At 44.5% G+C, this 22,880-nt stretch overlaps 1 protein-coding gene across 1 annotated transcript in view; it reads left to right on the plus strand.

Annotated features, from left to right (window-relative positions):
* Positions 1-22,880, plus strand: part of LOC146655798 (neurexin-1a-like) — a 282,074-nt gene that overhangs the window by 179,500 nt on the left and 79,694 nt on the right. The window contains exon 18 of the mRNA XM_085428418.1: positions 15,971-16,152. Within this exon, the coding sequence (XP_085284544.1) occupies positions 15,971-16,152 (182 nt within the window). The remainder of the gene's footprint in view (positions 1-15,970; positions 16,153-22,880) is intronic.

Here is a 22,880-nt window from a genome sequence, read left to right on the forward strand (position 1 = left end):
AGAGAATAGCTTAGCTCCAGTCTTCTGATATAGACTGAAGGAAGGATTTATCACTTAAAAAAGAAGACAAAAAAAGAAGAATCGTTGAAAGAAGCAGAGCGGAGTGTGTGCAGTATGCAGTTTCCCTTTACAGGAGTGCGGCAGTTATAGCCTGGCAGATTGTTCAACAACCACTTCATGCAAACACAATAAATGTTTTGGCTCTACACTAGCAAAACTGGAGTAAATTGATTAGGTGTCCTTGCTGTGCTATAATCCAGTGGTGTTTTTATCTGGCTGAGCAAATCTTAGCTAATCATGTGAAAATTAGAAATGGTCGCATTGAAAGTTGGTTTTGCTGTTGTTTCAGTTGTGCCGTGTGCAGGATTGTGCCTGCTTCAGCCTATGATGGAATCTTTTCACATGCCTGCTGATTCTGTTCTAACTGTCTATCCTATTATAAGGGAGGCAGTTGTTTGTGCTGAGAGAGGATTAAGACAAGTCAACAATCCATAGTCTTTTTAGTCTCCCAAAGGGCTGCTCACACACCAGTGAAGATAGAGAAAGGCTTTTTTTCAGGATCAAGGCTTGAGAGCGAGGTTTAAATTGTTGAAAGGACCTTGCTATTCTGCAATGGAACAATGAACAGATACCGAAATAGAGATAGGGGTTGCGGTTGGCCACAGGCATCTCGTTGCATCCAGTGTACCTCCTTTTCCAGTTCTCAGTGTCCATCTGAATTTCCTTCACTTCTCCCCGAAAGACAGACAACCTGAGGCTGTGCTGTAACTGCCCACTCCGAATAATTGGAAAAACAATTGCTCTCATTTTTTCAGACTTCCTTTTGTTCACTGCACTTGATTTTCGCCAACACAGAGAAGCTGCCAGTCAAAGGTGACAGGCAATTAATCACTTTACATGCCAAAGTTACATCAAGCACAAAGATGATACATGACAGGAGGGTCTGTTTCCTGCTTGTGTCTTTTTTTCCCCCTTTCTTCTTTGAGTCTTTGTCATGCAATTTAAAAAATATGTTCTAACTAAAAGATTTTTCCTGTAATTACTGTATATAGTTTTTGTAGTCTAAGAATATACTCTGACTAATTCAGCAAAGACAAAGCCCATACAGCAAAAATATATCAACAACGACACTGTTAAATTAGTCTGTAGCACCTAAAAACATCACCTAATCCGTTATACGGCAATGGCTGCATTCACACCATGAAATGCTTCTATAAAACACAAACCTTTTGTGTGAGGTAAAATTTTGGTATACTGCAAGTAGTAAAATAAGAAGAAAAAAAGTGGAAAATGTTTTTGTTTGCATTGTTTGCATTTTGTTTGCAGACAAACGGTTAAGCAAAATCTATCTTGCCTGTATCGCTTTAATATGAGGGAAATAAGCTTGACATGAGAAGGCATCTGCCATTCTTGCCTTAAAATTTCTTTGTTTTTTTATGATATTTTCATTTCATTTGTGTGAAAAACCTATAGGAGATTAGAGTAAACTGTCTTTTGTCTCTGCATTTGTAGATGTCGACAGGGAAAATACTACACTAGTGGTAGATGTGGTTTGGCCACTCATCAGAGCAGAGTGTGTTCTGACAAATCTGATGTACAGTACAAAAGGGATTCACAGAAAAAAAGCTCTCTCAAGAGAAAACTCATGTCCTTGTGCAAAAGGTCCAAAATTGCCCAAAGCAAATTTATGGCACTAAATTTAATTATCGTCGGAAGAGATAGTATTGGGATATTGTGCTGTTCTGGTGCTAAAAGCTTCATTGCAGAATGAAAGAAATGGTTCAATGACATAAGGTGAAGAACCAATTGAACTAGCAGGGAGCTCCAGGGATAGTGTGGCTGGGAGAAACATGCATCCACCACTATGTTTCTTTTTTTTTTTTCACTGTACAGCTATGCCTGGAGTGGGGAAAAAAAAAAAAAAGCACATTTTTGCTGTCAGATTATCCTAAAAAATGACCTTACATACCTGTAGAAGAACTCGGTAAATGTATGAATAGGATCTCATCCTTACGTGCACTGTGCACATGACTTAATAAAGTAGAAATGTGACTGCAGTATCTCACACACCACTGTTGGTACGGACTCAGAAATGTGTAGGACAAGAAACCGCCGTGGTTCCTCTCCTCTAGAGCAGTTAAGTTCACAGCGTGTCACCAGAACAGCAAACAGCCACAGACAAGAAAAACCTTGACAGAAATGCCACCTTGCCAACACAAAGGCCCACAATGCACCAGCAGGAGAACATAGTGCTTACATTATATGAGTATCCACAGAGACATCTTCTGGTATACATAAGCTAGGTTTTGCATTTACACCAGATGCAACAAATAATAAATAGTAGGAAGGAAATAGGTGCAAAAATACATAAATATACACACTGATAGTGGTGTAATAGGAGCAGTCACTGCTGGAGCTCAACAGACAAAGAAAAGATCGATACAGTAATTTAAAATCGACAAAAGAATAACATAAAGCCTTTACAGTGGTGTAAAAAAGAGATTACATAAACATGAAGCAAGATTTTGGATTCAAATGTAACTGAAATATAAAAAAACAAATGTTTATTTATTCAAATAATACATGATTAAAGAAATGATGCTTGGTATAAACTCAAGTAATTTTCATTTAACCAGATTCCATTAAATTTCACATTTTGCTTTGTACTTATGTAACTGTGACCAAGTGGTCGGCGGGGTTATGAACAAAATAAATAAACTTGACAACGCCACCTAGGGGAATTACACCCCCAGGAAATATATTTAAGAAAAATAAATAAAAGGAATAAAAGAAGACCGCACAGATTCAAGGATGCACACTGAGGCAGGTTGGCTTCCAATATTAAAACAGTTTTATTTATAGAAATAAAATATTATAAATAATATTTTATAAATAAAATATTAAAAGTCAAGATGTAGCGTCATTATTGACAGTGTCCTACAGTAAAAATAAACAATCGTGGAACTTGGACTTACCAGCAGCCGTGGAACCAAAAGAAAATCACACCAAAAGAATCACTGCAGACCACCCAGTGCTGTACAAAAGAAAGTGTGAAAACGACCCACCACCTGAGGTCCCAGGGCCACTGGCTCGTCCTCCTTCACTGAAATAAAACACAGAAAAGTATGTTAAAAGAATAAAAGGACACTGAGCGTCAGGCTCGCTACAAATCATAAAAAGACTAAAACACACTTTAATAAAAGAAATCACACACACACACACACGGGAAAGGCTTATTCCCCACGGGTCAAACTACCACTCGTGCTGGTAATAATTATTCTCAGGTGTAGGCCGGTCTGGCTCCCCACCGGCTGAGACCGGCCACCCAGGCGATTTAGAGTCCCAGCACGACACTCGGGCAGAGAATCACTTCAGCCCGATCACAGAAGTGTGGGTACGAGCAACAGTCCAGGGTAAAATAGAACACCAGGCGAACCCAAAAAAAAGGTAAGCCTACTTAATAAAAACAAGATAAGACAAAACGAGACAAGACAGCAGACTCCACCAAGGAGGAGTTCACAACAGCAACTGAGAAGGCAGTCCACTCTTCCAATTTATGTTGGACAATTTACCATGGAGAGGTGAGTACAGCAGTGAACCCTGAAACAGATAAGTGTAACCTTAAACTCTTATAGCTATGAATGCTAATAAAAGTAGTTCTAACAGCTTACCCCAGGACCGGAGGCACTATACTCTCATTGGTGGAGATACCACGAACACCTCTCTCCGCAATGGCAGAATTAAACAGACTGCTGCGCTACAACAGGCCGGAAAAGGATATTAACACCAATTCCAGTATTCGGAGGGAATCCAAGGTTAAGCGAGAGCATACCTGTAGCTGTCGTATAATCGGCTCTTGCTGATCAGTCCGTCGCAGTACGCCAGCATTTACTGCTGTATCGTACCAGAAGCTCGGGAGGAATTAATCCAACAAGACATCGGCTTAGCTTTATACAGGCTAGCGCCACCCTGCAATCAATGTGCAGGTGGGTTCCCAATTAACCCGATCACCTGATACAAGGAGCGAGTGCAGTGGAAAGAGAGCGAGGGTGGTAGAGCGAGCGAGAGAGAGAGAGAATGAGAGAAGAAAAACAACGGAAGGCGAGTAGCCCATCTGGCTACATCTACCCCCCTTTTTTTGTATTGGCGCCCCGACAATAACTCAAGGAACCTAACACCATGGCCTGAATATGGCAAGCTGAGCATTAGCAACTGACGCAGATTCAACAGGACGTGGCAAGTGATAAACATTTGAGTGATGACCAGCTGTTGAACGTGCTGTTCTCCGCAAATGTGGCCCACTCACCTCAGACTGTTCAACAGAGCCTGAGGAAGAACCTGGGGGAGCAGAGGTCGAGGGTGCTACAATCACACTGGGAGTAGACCTGAGCTCCACCGATGGAACTCTAGAGGCATCGGGAAGTGACACCACAGGTGCGACAGGGTGTGAGGGTACCTCAGGGACAAGGAGCCACAACTCGTCGTCACTCAGAGAGGTCTGCTCTGAGTCAGCGGGTACAGGTGGGGGTGGAACCGGTGGACCAGGTGTAGGTGGCCCTAGGCTGACCTGTGCCTTTAACATGTCACGATGGACATGTCGAACCTTCTCCAAGTCTCCCACGGGGGCAATGGTATAAACAGCCCCGTTCTCTTGGGGTGCCCTCAACACCTGATAGACCACAGAGCTCCAAAGGTCCTGGATCTTGTGCCGGCCCCGGGTGCTATGATCTCGAAGATACACCAGCTGACCGACCTTTAAAGGAACAGGGTGGACTCTCTGGTCATGCCGTTCCTTACGGCGGTCAGCGGCCAGCGACAACCGTGCCCGAGCTCCCTCAAAAGCCACCATTAACCTGGCTTGGTGCTCGGCCACCCAGTCCTGTACCTCTCCAGGCACTGGGTCCTGAACGCGGCCTAGAAGGAAATCAATAGGCAGCCTAGGATCCCTGCCAAACATCAAGAGAAACGGTGACTCTCCGGTGCCCTGATGTGGCGTGCTATTATAGCAAAAGAGCACATGTGGTAAGCATGCAGCCCAGTCGCGTTTCTGAGATGATGGCAGAGTCCGGAGGAGGTTATGGAGGGTTCGGTTAAACCGTTCGCACTGCCCATTACCCGCTGGGTGGTAAGGGGTTGTATGGGACTTGGCTACCCGATACAATTCGCATAACTGTTGCATCACCAAACTCTCAAAATTTCTACCCTGGTCAGAGTGGAGGCGGCTTGGAACGCCAAACTTAAAAAACCACTCTGTTAACAGGGCCTGGGCCACAGTAGAGGCCCGCTGGTCCCGGGTAGGGACTGCAACAGTGTATTTGCTAAAAACGTCAGTCATAACCAAGACGTTTTCAACTCCACTACGGGAAGGTTCCAACACCGTGAAGTCTATGGCCAGGATTTCATTTGGCCTAGACGCCAACAGGTGACCCATATAACTATGAGGCCCCAACCCTGAGTCCTTTGCGACCTGACAGCGTTCACAACGCTGAACCCATTGCTTGATGTCAGAGGACATCCCGGGCCAATAGCAATGCTGCCTGACCAGTTCAGTGGTGCGCTCAATACCTTGGTGCCCATGGTCCTGGTGCAGCTGCCTCAAGGTCTCAGGCTTCAGAGCCTCTGGGAGAACAAGTTGGAGGGCTTCCTCACCTCCACCTGGACGCAAAATACAGCGATAAAGGATGCCATCCTTCTCCACCAGACGATCCCACTGACGCAGCAGAACCATGACTGGTTTGGGGAGCTGATTCCTTTCCTCCGAAGAGGGCAGGGTGTGCCTCCTCCAGTGTACCAAGAAATCCTTGAGGAGGGGGTCAGCCTCCTGCAAAGCACGAATATCCTCCAGGGAGTGAGATGGAAAGGCCCCAATCTCCAACTGAGTAACGGAGGGCAAAACGGCTGGACACTGAGCCTGCCGAAGTGAAGTCGGGACACAAGTCCCAGGCAACACACCCTCGGCCAAGCTGGAGCTCGTCTCATACTGTCGAGAGAGAGCATCAGCATTCCTATTACTGCGGCCTGAGCGATACTTGATCTCAAAATCGAATGCCGCCAGCTGGGAGGCCCACCTCTGCTCGGTGGCACCCAGCTTAGCTGAAGAGAGGTAACTGAGTGGATTGTTATCGGTGTAAACCACACACTTCTGCCCCAGCAGGTACTCCCGGAACTTCTCGGCCATGGCCCACTTGAGTGCAAGAAACTCCAGCTTCATGGAGCTGTAATTGTCCATATTGTGCTCATGTGGCCGAAGACCTCGACTAGCATAAGCCACTGGCCTAACGACACCTTCTACATCTTGGGAGAGAACTGCACCTAAACCACTGTGGCTGGCGTCAATCTCCAAGATAAATGGGCGCGTAAAGTCAGCATATGCTAGCACAGGTGCAGACACAAGCTTTGCTTTCAGGGCCTCAAAGCTCTCCTCACACTGAGGGGTCCAAATAGCACTCAAACTCTGTCCCGAGCCCTTCTTTGTCTTTGTGCCAGCCGATTTAGCCACCACTTGATGCAGGGGAGCCGCCAATGCGGCAAACCCCTCCACAAAGCGCCGGTAATAGCTGGCGAAACCCAAAAAGGATCGCAACTCTGACACGGAACGAGGACACTGCCATTTGGCTACTGCGTCAACCTTGGCTGGATCGGTCGAGACACCCTCACAGGAGATTACATGGCCCAAGTAGTTAACCTTCTGCTGGAAAAAGGCACACTTTTCTAACTTAGCCTTGAGCCCCTGTTGCTGCAGCCTTGCCATCACCATCTCTAGCCGTTGCAGGTGCTGAGAGACAGACGAGGAGAACACAATGATGTCGTCTAGGTACAGCAGTAATGACTGGCACTGCTGATCCCCGAACATCCTCTGCATTAGGCGCTGAAAGGTACCAGGAGCATTGCACAGCCCGAATGGCATACGATTCCACTCGAACAGGCCAAACGGCGTGCAAAAAGCGGTCTTGGGCTTATCCTGCTCAGAAACTGGCACCTGGTTGTACCCGCTGGCCAGGTCGATGGTAGAAAACCAGCGTGCGCCAGCTAGGGCATCCAGACTTTCCTCGATGCGAGGTAAGGGGAAGGCGTCTGTGGCGGAGGCGTGGCCCCGGGCGCAGCTGCAGGGGAGGAGTGGAGCGGAAGGCTCATCAGGGCGGCGCTGCGAGGCCGGTAAGAACAGCTGATGTTGTTTATGGACTGATGATGGTTTCGCTCCCCTGTGTTATAGTGAGACGGAGAGGAGCGGGAGAGGAAGAAAGAGACACACATAAGCTGGGATGGACAGCTGTCATTCTGTGCGATAGTATCAGTGTGTGAAAGTGTAAATAAATGTGGAACTTGGCGATAAAGACCTGTGTGTGCGTGTACCTGTGCCTAGTATATTCCACTCCGCCACAGCGTCCTTCCTTGTTTTGCTATTCAGCAAACGATAGTCAACGCACAGCCGGAGGCTTCCATCCTTCTTGCGGACCAACACGATGGGAGAGGCATAAGGGCTGCTACTTTCCCTAATTACCTGGGCCTCCAGTAGCTGGTTGATATGAGCCCTGACAGCCTCATAATCAGAAGGAGGAATTCGCCTGTACCTCTGCCGGACAGGTGCGTCATCGAGTAGCGGTATGTCGTGCGAAATGAGGTTTGTGCAGCCCAAGTCTCCCTCATAAGTGGAGAAAACAGAGCGGTACTTCCGCAAAAGTAACCGTACCTCGTGTTGCTCTGACTCAGCGAGAGCAGACAGGTCAATCGTATCCACCATCTCTTGAGCAGGGCTGCTGGTTGTATGGGAGGAAACGGTAACGGGAAAAGAGTGTTCCTCGCTAACACCGGCAGGGAGGCTAACAACAGTAGCTTTGCTTATCACTCCCAAACGGGTCCGCGGGTGGAGAACAGCTTCCGCTGTCCCTACATTGGTGACTGGGATGTAGGCAACGCCCTTATCCACCTGAACCAAACATGGAGAGGCCAGCAACCCAACTGGCAACCCGGACTCAGAAGGTTCAAAAAGCACAGCCTGACCTGACAACTGCTGAGAACAAGTAGTGGCCACCAGCTGCATAACACCACCAGGTATCCGCACGGCCCGCGGGCCCTGTACCTTAACGGTACCGACAGGGTCCTCTGGGGCTTGGGCTGCAGACTGGTGACACTGATGTAAGGCCTCCAAAACTGGTCTCGGTGCCTGTGACACAGAAGGAGAATTAAACAAGGAGCCACCGAAAGCCCCAAACAGTTCTTGATAACAGCGGCGGATTACGTTCATTCCTAAGATGCCAGGGACAGAGGGCGTAGCCCCAGGAGGGTCCTTCACTATAAGGATTCCACAAGAGGGCATTTCCTTGCCACACAGGAGTACACTGAGCTCCAAATAGCCAATGTAAGGGATGGCAAGCCCATTGGCAGCCCGAAGCTGTAGCCAATGACATGACTGAAGGCGTTCTTGTCCCCAAGGGGCAAAATGTGCCAAAAAGAAACTTTCTGTGATGGTGGAAACCATGGACCCAGTATCCACCAAACAAGGGACAGTTACCCCACTAATAAGCACATCCATCTTTGGACACGATGAAATTAGCCTGCCAATCCTATCTTTCTGTGAGCCAGTGAACTCCCCACCTGAACTGTGACTCTGCAGCACAGATGGCGTTAGTTTTCCGACTGGGTAGCGGGAAGATGATTGCCAACTGCGGCATAAGGAGGGCCTGAATCAGAACCTGCTCTAGGGCGGCGTGAAGCCCGCTCCCCAGTGCACTCCCTAGCAAAGTGTCCTGGCTGCTGACACCGGCGACAAATCACCGAGCCAGCCCGTGAAGGCCGAACACTTCTTCGGGGGTTCTGTAAAGAAGCCACTGTCTCAGTGAGCCGATTTAACTGCTCTTGTTGGCGCTTTAGGAGTTCCTTTAGCTCACGCCACTCGGACTCGGGTGTACCAACAGGAGCGAACCTAGGGCTAGTGTGCACTCCACACTGAAAACCATATGCCGATGGTTGAGAATAGCCACGGTCGCGAACACCGCCTGAAAACCCTTCTCTTTCCCATCTAATTGCTTCCCCGCGCACCTCTAACAAGGTGGCAGTGGGCACACGGCGAACGTATTGTTTAAGCTCTCTGCGGAGACCACTATCAACAACATGTTCTACAAATTGGTCTCGGAGCAGCACCTCTGCGTTACGCATACCATCAGGTGCACTTTGTTTTACTTGCTCCATCAGAGCCATTAGCGCTAAGGAAAACTCCTGCAAAGTCTCTTCCTCCCGTTGTCTCCTCGAAAAGAAAGCCTGCTGCAGAGTGACATAGGACTGCGCATTGCCATACAGTTCCTTTAAAATGGTCAACACCCGAGCAGGATCCCCTCGCTCTAAATTAGGGCGAAATTTGATCTCCTCCCTTGCTTCTCCCTCTAAATGGTCAAAAATAAAGAAAGCTTGATCAGCAACAGACAGGTGCCGGGCACGCATGCATGCTTGAACCTCTTCGACCCATTCAGCTATATTGATGCCTGTTCTACCATTGAACATGGGACATTTACGGTCCCTAGGCACCACCACCAGACGCTCTGTAACGGCGGCCTGGCTACCAACATTTGGTATGCAACCAGCTGGTACGAAAGAGGACGACGCGGCCCCGCCACCAGACTCGAGCACAGCGCCCCCATCCCGGTGCAATTGCTCATTATCTGCCCTTAACTGCGCTACCAAGTCTCTAAGTTGCTGCAATTCTTCCTCCATAATAAATTTTGACCCAAAAAAAAGAGAAAATTAAATCAGCAAGGTGCTAAAATCCTATTACTCTTCCTTCTACCTGGATACTGCTGTCTTGTCTATAATCACACTCTAAAACAAATAGAGCCTTCAAACAGGTGAACTAGACTCGTTGCAAAAAAATAAAACAATTTACAAAACCAAACATCTACCTCAAACGTGCATCCTGTCGACAACGCCAAGTATGTGACCAAGTGGTCGGCGGGGTTATGAACAAAATAAATAAACTTGACAACGCCACCTAGGGGAATTACACCCCCAGGAAATATATTTAAGAAAAATAAATAAAAGGAATAAAAGAAGACCGCACAGATTCAAGGATGCACACTGAGGCAGGTTGGCTTCCAATATTAAAACAGTTTTATTTATAGAAATAAAATATTATAAATAATATTTTATAAATAAAATATTAAAAGTCAAGATGTAGCGTCATTATTGACAGTGTCCTACAGTAAAAATAAACAATCGTGGAACTTGGACTTACCAGCAGCCGTGGAACCAAAAGAAAATCACACCAAAAGAATCACTGCAGACCACCCAGTGCTGTACAAAAGAAAGTGTGAAAACGACCCACCACCTGAGGTCCCAGGGCCACTGGCTCGTCCTCCTTCACTGAAATAAAACACAGAAAAGTATGTTAAAAGAATAAAAGGACACTGAGCGTCAGGCTCGCTACAAATCATAAAAAGACTAAAACACACTTTAATAAAAGAAATCACACACACACACACACGGGAAAGGCTTATTCCCCACGGGTCAAACTACCACTCGTGCTGGTAATAATTATTCTCAGGCGTAGGCCGGTCTGGCTCCCCACCGGCTGAGACCGGCCACCCAGGCGATTTAGAGTCCCAGCACGACACTCGGGCAGAGAATCACTTCAGCCCGATCACAGAAGTGTGGGTACGAGCAACAGTCCAGGGTAAAATAGAACACCAGGCGAACCCAAAAAAAAGGTAAGCCTACTTAATAAAAACAAGATAAGACAAAACGAGACAAGACAGCAGACTCCACCAAGGAGGAGTTCACAACAGCAACTGAGAAGGCAGTCCACTCTTCCAATTTATGTTGGACAATTTACCATGGAGAGGTGAGTACAGCAGTGAACCCTGAAACAGATAAGTGTAACCTTAAACTCTTATAGCTATGAATGCTAATAAAAGTAGTTCTAACAGCTTACCCCAGGACCGGAGGCACTATACTCTCATTGGTGGAGATACCACGAACACCTCTCTCCGCAATGGCAGAATTAAACAGACTGCTGCGCTACAACAGGCCGGAAAAGGATATTAACACCAATTCCAGTATTCGGAGGGAATCCAAGGTTAAGCGAGAGCATACCTGTAGCTGTCGTATAATCGGCTCTTGCTGATCAGTCCGTCGCAGTACGCCAGCATTTACTGCTGTATCGTACCAGAAGCTCGGGAGGAATTAATCCAACAAGACATCGGCTTAGCTTTATACAGGCTAGCGCCACCCTGCAATCAATGTGCAGGTGGGTTCCCAATTAACCCGATCACCTGATACAAGGAGCGAGTGCAGTGGAAAGAGAGCGAGGGTGGTAGAGCGAGCGAGAGAGAGAGAGAATGAGAGAAGAAAAACAACGGAAGGCGAGTAGCCCATCTGGCTACATAACAAAATTACATGGAAAATTTACATGTCATTAAATTAAAATGTCAGCAGGATATATATTTATATACATAAGAAAACAGTGTTGCTGTCACCAAAATCAGACAACTAAAAAATGTTACAGATTACTAACAGTAATAATAAATAATATATATAAAAATAATAAGTGTAAAGCAACAGTTCCATCAATAAATACACTTGTAACAGAATTTTGTTACTGTAAAACGTTCCAAAAGAATGGTACTCTTCTTTCATTACACAAAAGCTGATCCGCATTCACTTAAATAACAGGAAGTGACTGTAGAAATGAAAAGATTGCCTTACAGAGCCTTCATAATAGCACCCACATGAAGCCAAAGAATAAATGTTAAAGGTCCTTAATACTAATGCTGTGACCAGTATATCTTTGTCCAGCTGAAGTAAACAAGTCGGGCAAATAGGAAAAAAAATATAATTGTAGTTCAGACACATAATCCGTTGACATTTAAATCACTTCTTCTGTTCACATCACAAGAGCTCTTTAATAATATTTGATACATTTTGTCTGCTGCTATAAATAAAATAATACCGTGGATAAAACAAGAATCGATTGACTGATAGATACGAGGTATTGGCATCATTATTTTGGATCATGGAGTGTGATGTGCCATTTAATTATACACTGAGTCCGTGTGAATGGTGCCCCTACTCGACTGTCTTTGCAATTCGCAGCTTTGTAATTATTGCCAAGTTAGAACATGCAGCTGAAAAGATATTTAATTAGCTATGCTTTTGAAAGGTTCTGTTCATAACCTCACAGTCTATTTACCACTTCATCTCCTCAACTACTAGACCATTTAATTGTCCTAAAAGGTAAAATAGAGTGAGAGAAAAGGAGATCAGAAGGGGGCTTGTTGTCTCACAGTTTTCCTGCACGGCGCTAAATCTTCAGGAGCATTGATCAGAGATAGGGCCTTTACCAGATCCCGATAGTGTCGGATTGGCTAAAAGTGTCCTTATAAATCGTGGTAGTGATTTCTGTGAAAACTGAAATGGTAAACCAATACACATCATTAAGCTTCTTTTAATAGCACTCCTCCCAGGAGGATGAGCACACCCAAAAAATAGATATCTATTTTTATGAATAAATGATGGAACAGATGTTAAACAAAAACAAAACAAAAAAAAACTTTCTTCCTTTGGGATTCCATGCAAGGGATGCACAAAAAAATATCAAAAATCAGAATTTCAAACAGCTACACTATATTCCAAATCTGAGGTAATCTATTTTTGCACGCCAGTCATTACGGGAATCCATCGCAGCAAACAGAGAGAAGCGCTAGTGTTTGGTCCTGACAGAAAGCAGATCTATAATGTCATCTCTCCTTTTTCGTATTTCCATCACAACTATGTAATTATGATTGGATTCCTCCCTCGTTTCTCGGCAGAGGCGGTAATATGAGGCGCCTTGTGATGGCAGTGTTGGAGGTTAGAGGAAAGACAGTCTGCTGGCCTGACCTTAGCCTAACAGTGTAGTCAAACACACTGCCTGCTTTGCGTATCCACTCCTCCCACATCTGCTACACTAAGGCACACAGCCAGGATGCTTTGGTTTGCTCACACCTGTCTCTTCTTATGACACTGCATCACTTTCTGAACATACAGAGCCTATAGGACAGTTTGCTATATGCTGCTACCTCTTTACAGTGTAAATAGATGAAGACATTGCGAAGCCGCAGCCAAGAGGGCCTTAACACACACACACACACACACACACACACAGGCCATGTTTGCTATTCTACAGTCTACTATCCCACACACCTCTTAGGCCAAATGCAGGAGAACTCCTGGGATGGTGCTACATTTTTAATGAAAGCAGAGTGTTTGATCTGCCAATGTTTATCTTCTTTGATGTTAACTGACACAGTAGAGAGCAGCCAGCTCTCAATGTAGTCCAACACGAGGACAGATTAATTCATTATCCTTTAACAGTGGAAGATTGCGGTTGAGGAGTTCATCCTGGAGGTCTGGTCGAGGATCCGTAGCAGCCTTGAGTAAGACCTCCAGAAACACCGTCTCTGCGTTTCTGCAGCGTGACCCCTCTGGGGAAAGGACTACAAATGTCAGAAAGCATGCATTAATGCTTCTGGGGATAGGTAAAACAAGAAAATCTTGATTACATTCAGTTTCACAGATCTTGTATTGTGCATAGCTTCACCTCCGTTGCACCTGTACCTTGTACTTTCATTTTTTATTTATTTCTTTTTTCATTAAACAGTGGGTGAATAGGGAATAAACTGAAACTCTTGTCAAATTAAAGAGACAACAAACGGGAAGAATATCCAGGACACCACTGTATCTAATGACTACAACAGATCCATATCAGCTCCGGTGTCCCAGGAGAGAACACAAATAACAAATATGGAGCCAGTGCATAATTACTCCCCAGCACTGGAGTTACAGAGGCATGTGTCTGCTGATTTCATGCCATTGCACAACTGTGTAGGTGTGCATTAGCCATGTTTCTTCGTGTATCTTAATCCTCAACAGTCCCCCAAGGACTTCCCAGTAGTTTTACATGCTTGTAAGGATTTAACACTGCTTCACCACATATTGGCAACCTTATTATCTGCATGTTGGTTTCGGAACCACTCAGCTGTTAGTTTTGTCGACCTTTGGTACCATGATTTGAGTGTTTCTTAGCTTAAAAGCACTTCTTTTCCCCCCTCTTTTTTTTTTTTAACAGTACCGGTAAATAAGCTCTTAGTGGGAGAAAGTGGGTGTCAGATCATATGAATAGACTGAGGGGGAATTAGATGCTTAAGGGCCCGATGAGTTCCAGCACTGACATGGTTTAAAAGCACTTAATTATAATAAGCTGGAACGTTCAGCGAGTGTTAGGTGGCTTGGGGGAAACGGAGACGGTGACAACAGTCCAGCGCGAGATACACGGAATCGAAGATTACTCTGTGACTGGGCCAACATCAGATATGCATTAGTGAAACAAGAAGAGCTTTTTCAGTGGTAGCCGCCAGACTTCATGAAAAAGAAATGCAGCCCGCCTCGCAAATACATCACACATAATGTCTTTCCCTTTGTAGAAGTCATCAAGCTTCATAACGCTTTTTCCATTAGGAGAACAAAAAATGCTTACAGTGTTATATCATTAAGTTTTACAAATGCGAGTTATGCTTTATGAAAACAATAAATCCCGCCATAGATCTCGATGTCCCAACCTCGTTGGTTAATCACATTATTGTTAATTAATGATGCAATTCTTTTTAGCTAATGGTTGACAGTGTGTATTGACTCAAACGAGGGGATGAAATTGGAAAACGGGACTTGAGAGCAGACTGATGCGCTTTAATCGCTGCACTATGAAGCAGAGCTAGGAGAAAGTAAACAACAGGATCTATAAAGAAAATGCAAAATGTATCGATGGTTTTATAACCTCGTGAACTGGTTTACAAGAAAATATCGGAATTACAGTCAGAATGATTTATTATCTATTGTTCAGGCTAAGGCTGTTTAACTCCCTGCCCCTATGAATATTAACATACTCTGCCTCGCTCGCACTCTCTCCCGGCTTCTCCTTCTCTTTCACACTTCCACATGTAAATGCTTCGCACACTAACAGAGCTCCTCGTCTAATTTTTCACTAAGATAGCAGTTTTTATGCTAATCTGACAGCTGCATTTATTTGCGGGCTTTCTCGCTGCCGTTGATTTCCCAATCACATGCCCTATTTGTTCACAATTGTGCACACGTAACCAAGTTTGTTCACAACCTTACTGTGTTTGCGTCCTGGAAAAAAAGGGGAAAAAAATGGATTATAACACTGTCTTACTCTCAAAACATGAGGATGACAGTAAACGTAAACAGAATCCCACAGAATTAGCTGAGATTGACTCATTTCGAAGCATCAGTTTGACTAGGTCACCGGCTTAACGCTGCACAGCACTTTCTCACTGAATAGCTAAGTAATTAGAAGCACTCTTCCATCTACTAGGTCATGTTTGAACCCTTTTATGCAGCCGCTAAAGACAACAAGGTAATGCAGCACGACAGGAAATGGCTGGTTTGGAGGTCACAAGAAGGGCATAATTGGACCAGCCAGTCAATAATGCTGCTATCTCCATCTGCCTTTGAGGCTGCTAATGAAGCATGAGAGATGGGGAGGTGCCCATTTGGCATGCTGGCTACCTGTGAACTGGGGACACGGCCGCACATTCTCTTGTATTCACTCGTATCTCTTCCCTCTAGAGGTGAAACGGGCAGTAGCGGTAAAACTGAGTGACTGTGCAGGATTGTGAGGAAATCAGAACCAGTACCTGCCTCCCTCGTTTTTGCTGAACGTTCTCCTACTCATGAATTGACACGAGTGTACTTCAGACGGGGCTGAGAGCCGTTCAAGAGTGATATGTTGCTCATTGCTTTGCAGAATCATCGCTCTGCACAATAAAACACTCCAGACTGACGGTGCTCTGTACACACGGCATTGATGCCGGCTTTACTGTGTTAATAATGTTTGCGTGTTGACAGTCAGTGAGTCACGCCTGATAGACGGATGAAAGAAGAAACACACTATTAACATCTTTAATTCTGGTCTTATCTCTTTCAGCGGGAACAACATACATATTTGGACGAGACGGTGGACTGATCACATACACGTGGCCACCAAATGACCGTCCTAGCACGAGGGCAGACCGACTAGCCATTGGCTTCAGCACACATCTGAAGGATGCTGTCCTGGTGAGGGTGGATAGCTCCTCTGGTCTTGGAGACTTCTTGAAGCTCCACATTGTAAGTCAACAATATGTTATTTCTTTGTTTTCAGAGCAAAAGTACACATTTACAGCATTTTCACATTAATGATCACTAAGACGTCAGCACGGTGGCACGGTGGTTAGCACTGTTGCCGCACAGCAAGAAGGTCCTGAGTTCAATTCCAACATCAGGCCGGGGTCTTTCTGTGTGGAGTTTGCATGTTCTCCCCGTGTCTGCGTGGGTTCCCTCCCGGTACTCCGGCTTCCTCCCACCGTCCAAAGACATGCAACTTGTGGGGATAGGTTAATTGGATAACCCAAATTGTCACTAGGTGTGAATGTGCAAATGAATGTGAGTGCGAATGGTTGTTTGTCCCTGTGTGTTAGCCTTGCGACAGACTGGCGACCTGTCCAGGGTGTACCCCGCCTCTCGCCCTATGACAGCTGGGATAGGCTCCAGCACCCCCCGCGACCCTGAAAAGGATAAGCGGAAGTGAATGAAAAAAAAAAAAAGGATGATCACTAAGACATCAATCCATCTATCGATCCATGTTTTCTTCAGCTGGAAGTATCCCAGCTGTCACAGGGCGAAACCTAGCTTACTAAAACCTACTTTTTTTTAATTGGCTTCTTACTGAAGTGGGATCCTACATGAACACGATGACGGGCTTTTGACTGCAATCTTGTAACTGTTTCCTGGGGCCTAAATGGGGATTGGGGATTAATTGTGTTGAAGTTAAGAACCTATAAAGAAGTGTGTAGTTGTGTACAGCTAACAGTAGGTTAATGTGTGTGATAAAAAGGAGCCCACGTTTGCTCACCTCGCCTCTGAGTGTGACAGCTGCAGAAACAGAGGCAAATTAAGGGTCAGTTCTATACAGTGCATAGCTGACCTGGACATAATTCTGCTGGCTAGCACATGACCTTCCTATCACAAGCACCCACTTACTGACAGTAATGCTGATGCTGGCCAGGAGCATACAGGAACATTGCTCACACGTACACACATGTGAAAGCTACACACCAACAACCCAAAAAAAACATGAAATTGGTCTTGAAGTTTGTCTCAACCCCACTAGGTGAGATTCACACTTACAGTAAGCAAACTGTGACATAAGCAGGCCTATCCCGAGGACATAGTGAAGCAATGATGTTGTTTTTTAGAGAGGCCCCCCCGTAGTTGCTGTGCTTGGACATGGGTTATTTTCTGTTTTGTCTGGTTTTTGTTTTGTTTGTTGTTACATTTTTCTCCCCAAGCTTTGGGGACAAATGGTTTTTAGCCCCTAGTCCAGAAGAAGCTGTCCAGTTTAAAATGATGTAAGGTGTTTAATGCAGACCGTTCATCATTAAATGCCATATAGGAACAGAAACAAGATGTTCAGAAGGACATATATTAAAATATGGTTAAGGCATAGATGTGCTCACTTGGATGTGCAAATGCTCTCCCACAGTCCTCACGTCTTCTGCTGCTTTCTGAGCACCTTTTCTCATGCAGCAGAGACATACTGTATCAGACTGGGTAAAACAGGAGAAATCTCCACTATAATTTAAACGATGAAAATATCTTTGGACCCCTAAGACATAGAAATCTACCCACTAACTTGCACATCATTTTTGCTAACTTATTTGTGTTTTTTCTGTCAAAATGTTTTACAGTTTAAATACAATGAGTGGTACTGCTATTTAGTACGGTGGAACACACCAAGAACACACCACCAAATAGAAAAATGCTGCAAAAGCATACAAAACACAACAGAATATGTGTAAACCACAAAGGAAGTGGGAAAAAAACACAAGGAAAGTGTTTTTGGAAAGAAAATAATGTGAAGAAACAGCTGTGAAAGTGACAGAAACTAAAACATGTGAAGGATCGTGCTGAAAAACGAACAAAAAGAAACGGAGGATTCATCCGTGTTGTGAGGGGAAAAAAAGATGTGTGGTGGTGTGGGTTTTAATCATACAATCCATGTGTGTGAAGGTTCTCAGTCATCCAGGTTATCGTAGTGTAAGGAGCTGCGAAACTGTGAACGACCATCTTTGAACAGAGGGCGGGGCTTACGACACCAACTGTCTGCCATCTATAATCCATTTTTAACATCCCTTCCCAGACGCCTTGACGGCCACTCACATTCTGGGCCATTTGATCTCAGTAAATCACATGATAAGGTGGGGCTAGGCTTCACAATGGGTTCACCTGAAACCTTGGCTGATTGTGACCCACACCTGTTTTCAACCCTTGGCTTGTGTGATTAGGTAGAGGATCAATAGGGGGTCCACAACCCTCTTGGGGACACTCCCACAGGGCCTAAAATCTGGGACTCTCCCCCATTTTCTCTTAGAACTAAAGAAGCTTCTCGGATGAGAGGTGAAACGTCTTCAAGTAACCTAAAGACGTCCAGATGCTTTTCTTTCCAAGCGCCTTAGACTACATATGATCATATATTACTGTATAATTCATACAAAGTGTATGTTAGCTTGTGACTTGTGACACGTTACTGTTTGACCTCTCAGAGCCACCGTAACTTGGGACCTTTAGGCTACAGGTTAAAATAATATAACACTTTGCACTCACTAGAAATCTCCAGCATGTTATAAGCCCTTAATACACGTATGCGCCAAGCTGTGCATTACAACATTCCTCTTCCTGGCACTGGAGGAAATGCACAAAGGTGCATTTTCTGCCGAAAGACAAAGGTCACATCTTGTGGAAACACAAGACGACAGCGTCAGCGTGTATGCCAGGTTTCAGATTCGCTGTGAACGAGTGATGAATGCTAGAGGTTATAGGCTTGAGCCTCACCGACAAGCGAGGTGACAGAGGGGAGTCTCACATTGTATAACAAGACAGGAAGATCATGCAGCTTACAAAAAGATGCATGCACATCCTCCTCGTGGAAGAGTGTACCAATCCAATGACATTTTACAGGGAGAAATTGTTTATAACGCATGTTCATACAGCAGGGGCAGTGGCTTGTGAGAATCCCCTCTCCTCTCGCATCAGCAGTCACTCTGAAAGCTCATTTGTTTATTTCTGCACATTTCATTAGAAGATGAGCGTGAGAGAAAAATAGCTTTAAAGAGAGGAAGGAGGCATAAAAGCAGTAAATAACTTGTAGCGTTTACAGGTTTTTATAATTTAAACTGCAACGTGACCATAGGGTTTTGTCAAATGTTGATTACGAATAAAAAAAAACTACATGTTTTAACATGTCAGTTTAAACTTAAAATTAGCCAATAAATCTGCCTCTGAAAGACTTGTTGAATAGCATTGTGATATAGGTCTATTTCCTTAGTTCTGAAACGCAGCCAAATGAAAGAATAGCAGAAAATTAAATCACGACATATTGAAAAAAGATACATCTTATGAAACAAACCATCTAGACGCTTCTGTCATCTCCTTATTAATTACAGAGGAAAGGACGTGTTTTACAGTGCTCCGTTAAACACAATGAACTGTGCAAAATTGCCACTTTGATGCTTTTCTTCACAAGAATAGCAGCACTCAGCGTGTCACCTACAAAACCCTTAACTAGTTGAACTGCACCCTTAGTGGATCAGGCTGTAAAATGAAACAATATTGCAATATATTGGCCATTCCCAACAGTATCCCTCTCGCTCCTTTCAGTTACCTCAGCTCTGAGCAGAAATGTCTTCGGAGGAGTGTATCTTCAGCTGTATGAGATGGGATTAGACCAGATTTCAGTATTTACCCCCCTCCTGCTCCATCCTCTACATCCCCCACCCTTCCTAATCTCCTGCTCCCATTTCATGATGACAGGAAACCCAGCGGGGCTTGAAGGACGCCATCTCAGCTCACGCTCGCAAGAGGGAATTTTCTGAGTAAAATGTGGAGACTATGATTTAAATGCACCTCAAAGGAGGTGTGATCCTTCCCCCGCCTCGCCTTTTCCAATGCAGATAAAGACAATGACTGTGAAGTCAGCGAACCATCAAATGTACGACAATCACTTTCCTCGGGCTTATTACTGCAGCGCACGTGGAAGAGGGACTAGATTCATAATAATGTTCTTGCCGTCTCACCAATTACGATGATACTCCACAATCCCTTTCACGTTTTCTAAGGTGAAGTGTATTCATGAGACTACAAGAACAAGTATCCCACATGGATGTAAGATTTTCTCTGTACATGATAGTGTGGCTTGGAAAAGAAGCCATGTATATAATTAATTGCGCTGTAGCTGAAAGTCAAATCCACACAATGACATTATGCAAAACAGGGAGTTACGGATGTAATGATCCTTGGTGGGTCTATTCAACGGTGTAATCCACACAGAAGAGGAATTGGAACAAAGTTTATAAGATATGGGTATGGAATACTTTTCTCTGTTAAACAGTTTACTGTGCAATGGCTGTGAAATTTCAGCACAGAATACTAAAGCGGGTGCGCATTTTACTTTTACGCTGTCAAGGAAGTGCCATTTATTTTTCTGCACAAACAAGGGGTGTTGGTGTCTGTTATTGGAAATCCATCTGTACATTTTTAGGAAACCATTTACTCTGAAGCTTTGCAGTAGCGTTTTTTTTGTTGTTGTTGTTGTCAATGAGCAGCGGTGACACCGACTATCAGAGGCTCTCCTCAGTCTCAGGCAGGGCCCCGAGGGGCCCACTCAGCTTGTTTTGTGCTGGCACTCAATCTCAGTGTAGGGGTTGGGGACTATTCCAAGTGCTTTCTTCTTTTCCTACTTCTAATTGCATGCATCGCTTTTAAAAAAAAAAAACAGGCAATGAAGGCACGCTGGCTAAGACGGCAACACTGTGAAGTTAATATATTCCACGGAGCAGAGAGGATGGTGGAGAAATAATGACTTCTCTAGTGGAGCATTGCTCCCTTCGGTCCTCCTTTAGCTGACTACCAGAAAGGGGGTTCTTCCTCTGATGGAAGACACCTTTAATTGCAGTTTCAACTCCTGCTCTCTACCCTATTAATCATGTAAAATGGCTTGAGAAGAGAGACTACCTTGCACACTGTCTGAGCATCTCAGCTTCGAGTGGGAAAACGTCAACTTTGATATGTTCTTTTGGAGTTCACATTACTTATAAAGTTCTGATTATTCACAATCGTGTGCTTCATTAGATGAACACTGCACTTTCACATTCGGTGCTATGAGATTGTTACCTGGGAGAGGTGCTGCAGGTCTCAGGAGAGAGCCTGTGTCACGCTATTCCCCATGCTCCTATTAAAACACATGTCCAGGGAAGGGATCTTATTCTCATCCACAGTTGTGTTAAGGTCTCACACCCAGTAATTACCTCGCTATGCGCAGACATAGAACACAGCCGCATGCAATACCCCCAGGATTTCTGTGTATACAGCCTTCCTGCATTGCTTCCCCAGTCAGTGCATATCAATAATTAGCAACTGAGCAACTGATAGTTGGACCAACTGGAAATGGAGAAGAAATGAACACGCTCGTGTCAACTTGTGTGCAGGCGTGTGCGATTCCATGTCCAGCTAAAGGTTTTAAAATCATTTTCATATGGTGGATGCTTTTAGTGTTTGAACAGCCTTTACTTTAACTGTTGTTGCCATGGCAACTATTCCAATATAGTCTGCTGGACTTAGCTCCGTGGTGAAAATGTTCATTTTAAGCTGATTTAAAGTTAAATAGATTACATGATTTCAAATGTAAAACTGCAGTATACCATTTCTGTTATTTAAAATGCACAAATGCAAACATGATTCTTTGTAACTTTACATGAAATCAAGACATAATAGATGTTGCCACTAAGATTCCCCCCGTTGCTCTCCAATTCGAAGCCTCGGTGCTTCTTATTCACTAACACTAGGAAACAAGATGCATCCTCGGCTGTGAATCACACAACAGTAGATTTTCGCTCACTGGAGCACAGAGTTATTGGATGTGATGTACTATTTTACATTTTTTATTTTTAAAAATAATTTCTTTTGAAATGCTCCTCAAGGCGTCAACATCACAGATGCGGTTGACAGGTCCTCCTCAAATTGGAGGAGGTGAAGTCTGGCAGACAGCTGCCTGCTACACACACCTGTGTCTGCATGCAGCTGCCAGTCAACACCGCAAACTTTAAGCCTTAAGAAAGTTTGGATGAGTTAAGAAGTAAAACAAAAAGAAAAAAGAAAAACAAGCTATGGAGACCATTTTTGATGGTTTTCCTTTTTTCCTCCCTTTTAAAGTAAAAGCAGAATGAATGAGCCTTTGAGGTCCAGATTTTACTCCCATGTCACATATAACGTCATAATCGACTTATTTTCGAATGATGCCTCAAGTGGTTACTGAAGGAACTGCATTTTCCCCGAATAAAATCTGTAAAATTACAAAAAACGTCATCCAAATACAGATGCGTTTCCCATGACATTATTCATCATTTAAATGTCATGCTCCAACAAGCAGAGGGTAGGAGAAAACACATTCATCACAAGCGATTTTGCTTCCCACGGTTTGTGCTGACACGAGTCACTCTTAATTCTACAGTTACCCCGCCTCCCTGGGACAACATCTTAAGACAGCCTTAGCTGCCAACCTGCTCCACATTAATCAGAATCAGCAAAAACCAACAGAGCGTGTAATTTGAGGATCATCAGCGCAATGCGACAGATGGCAAAAGGCCAAAGTTTTCTTTTCAGCCTGCTTGACCACCTTTTTGTTTCAAGATACATTCCATTTTATGTTGTGGAGGTTTCCCTTCATTCCCACTACTCCTATTTAAGGGATCTTGTAATAAAAGCCTGACTAGCAAGAATCACAGAATCAGCCCTCACAGCCT

This window comes from Rhamphochromis longiceps, linkage group LG13 (genome assembly GCF_057381845.1).
Source record: "Rhamphochromis longiceps isolate RC_006_pf linkage group LG13, R_longiceps_female_GT1.1, whole genome shotgun sequence".
NCBI lineage: Eukaryota > Metazoa > Chordata > Actinopteri > Cichliformes > Cichlidae > Rhamphochromis > Rhamphochromis longiceps.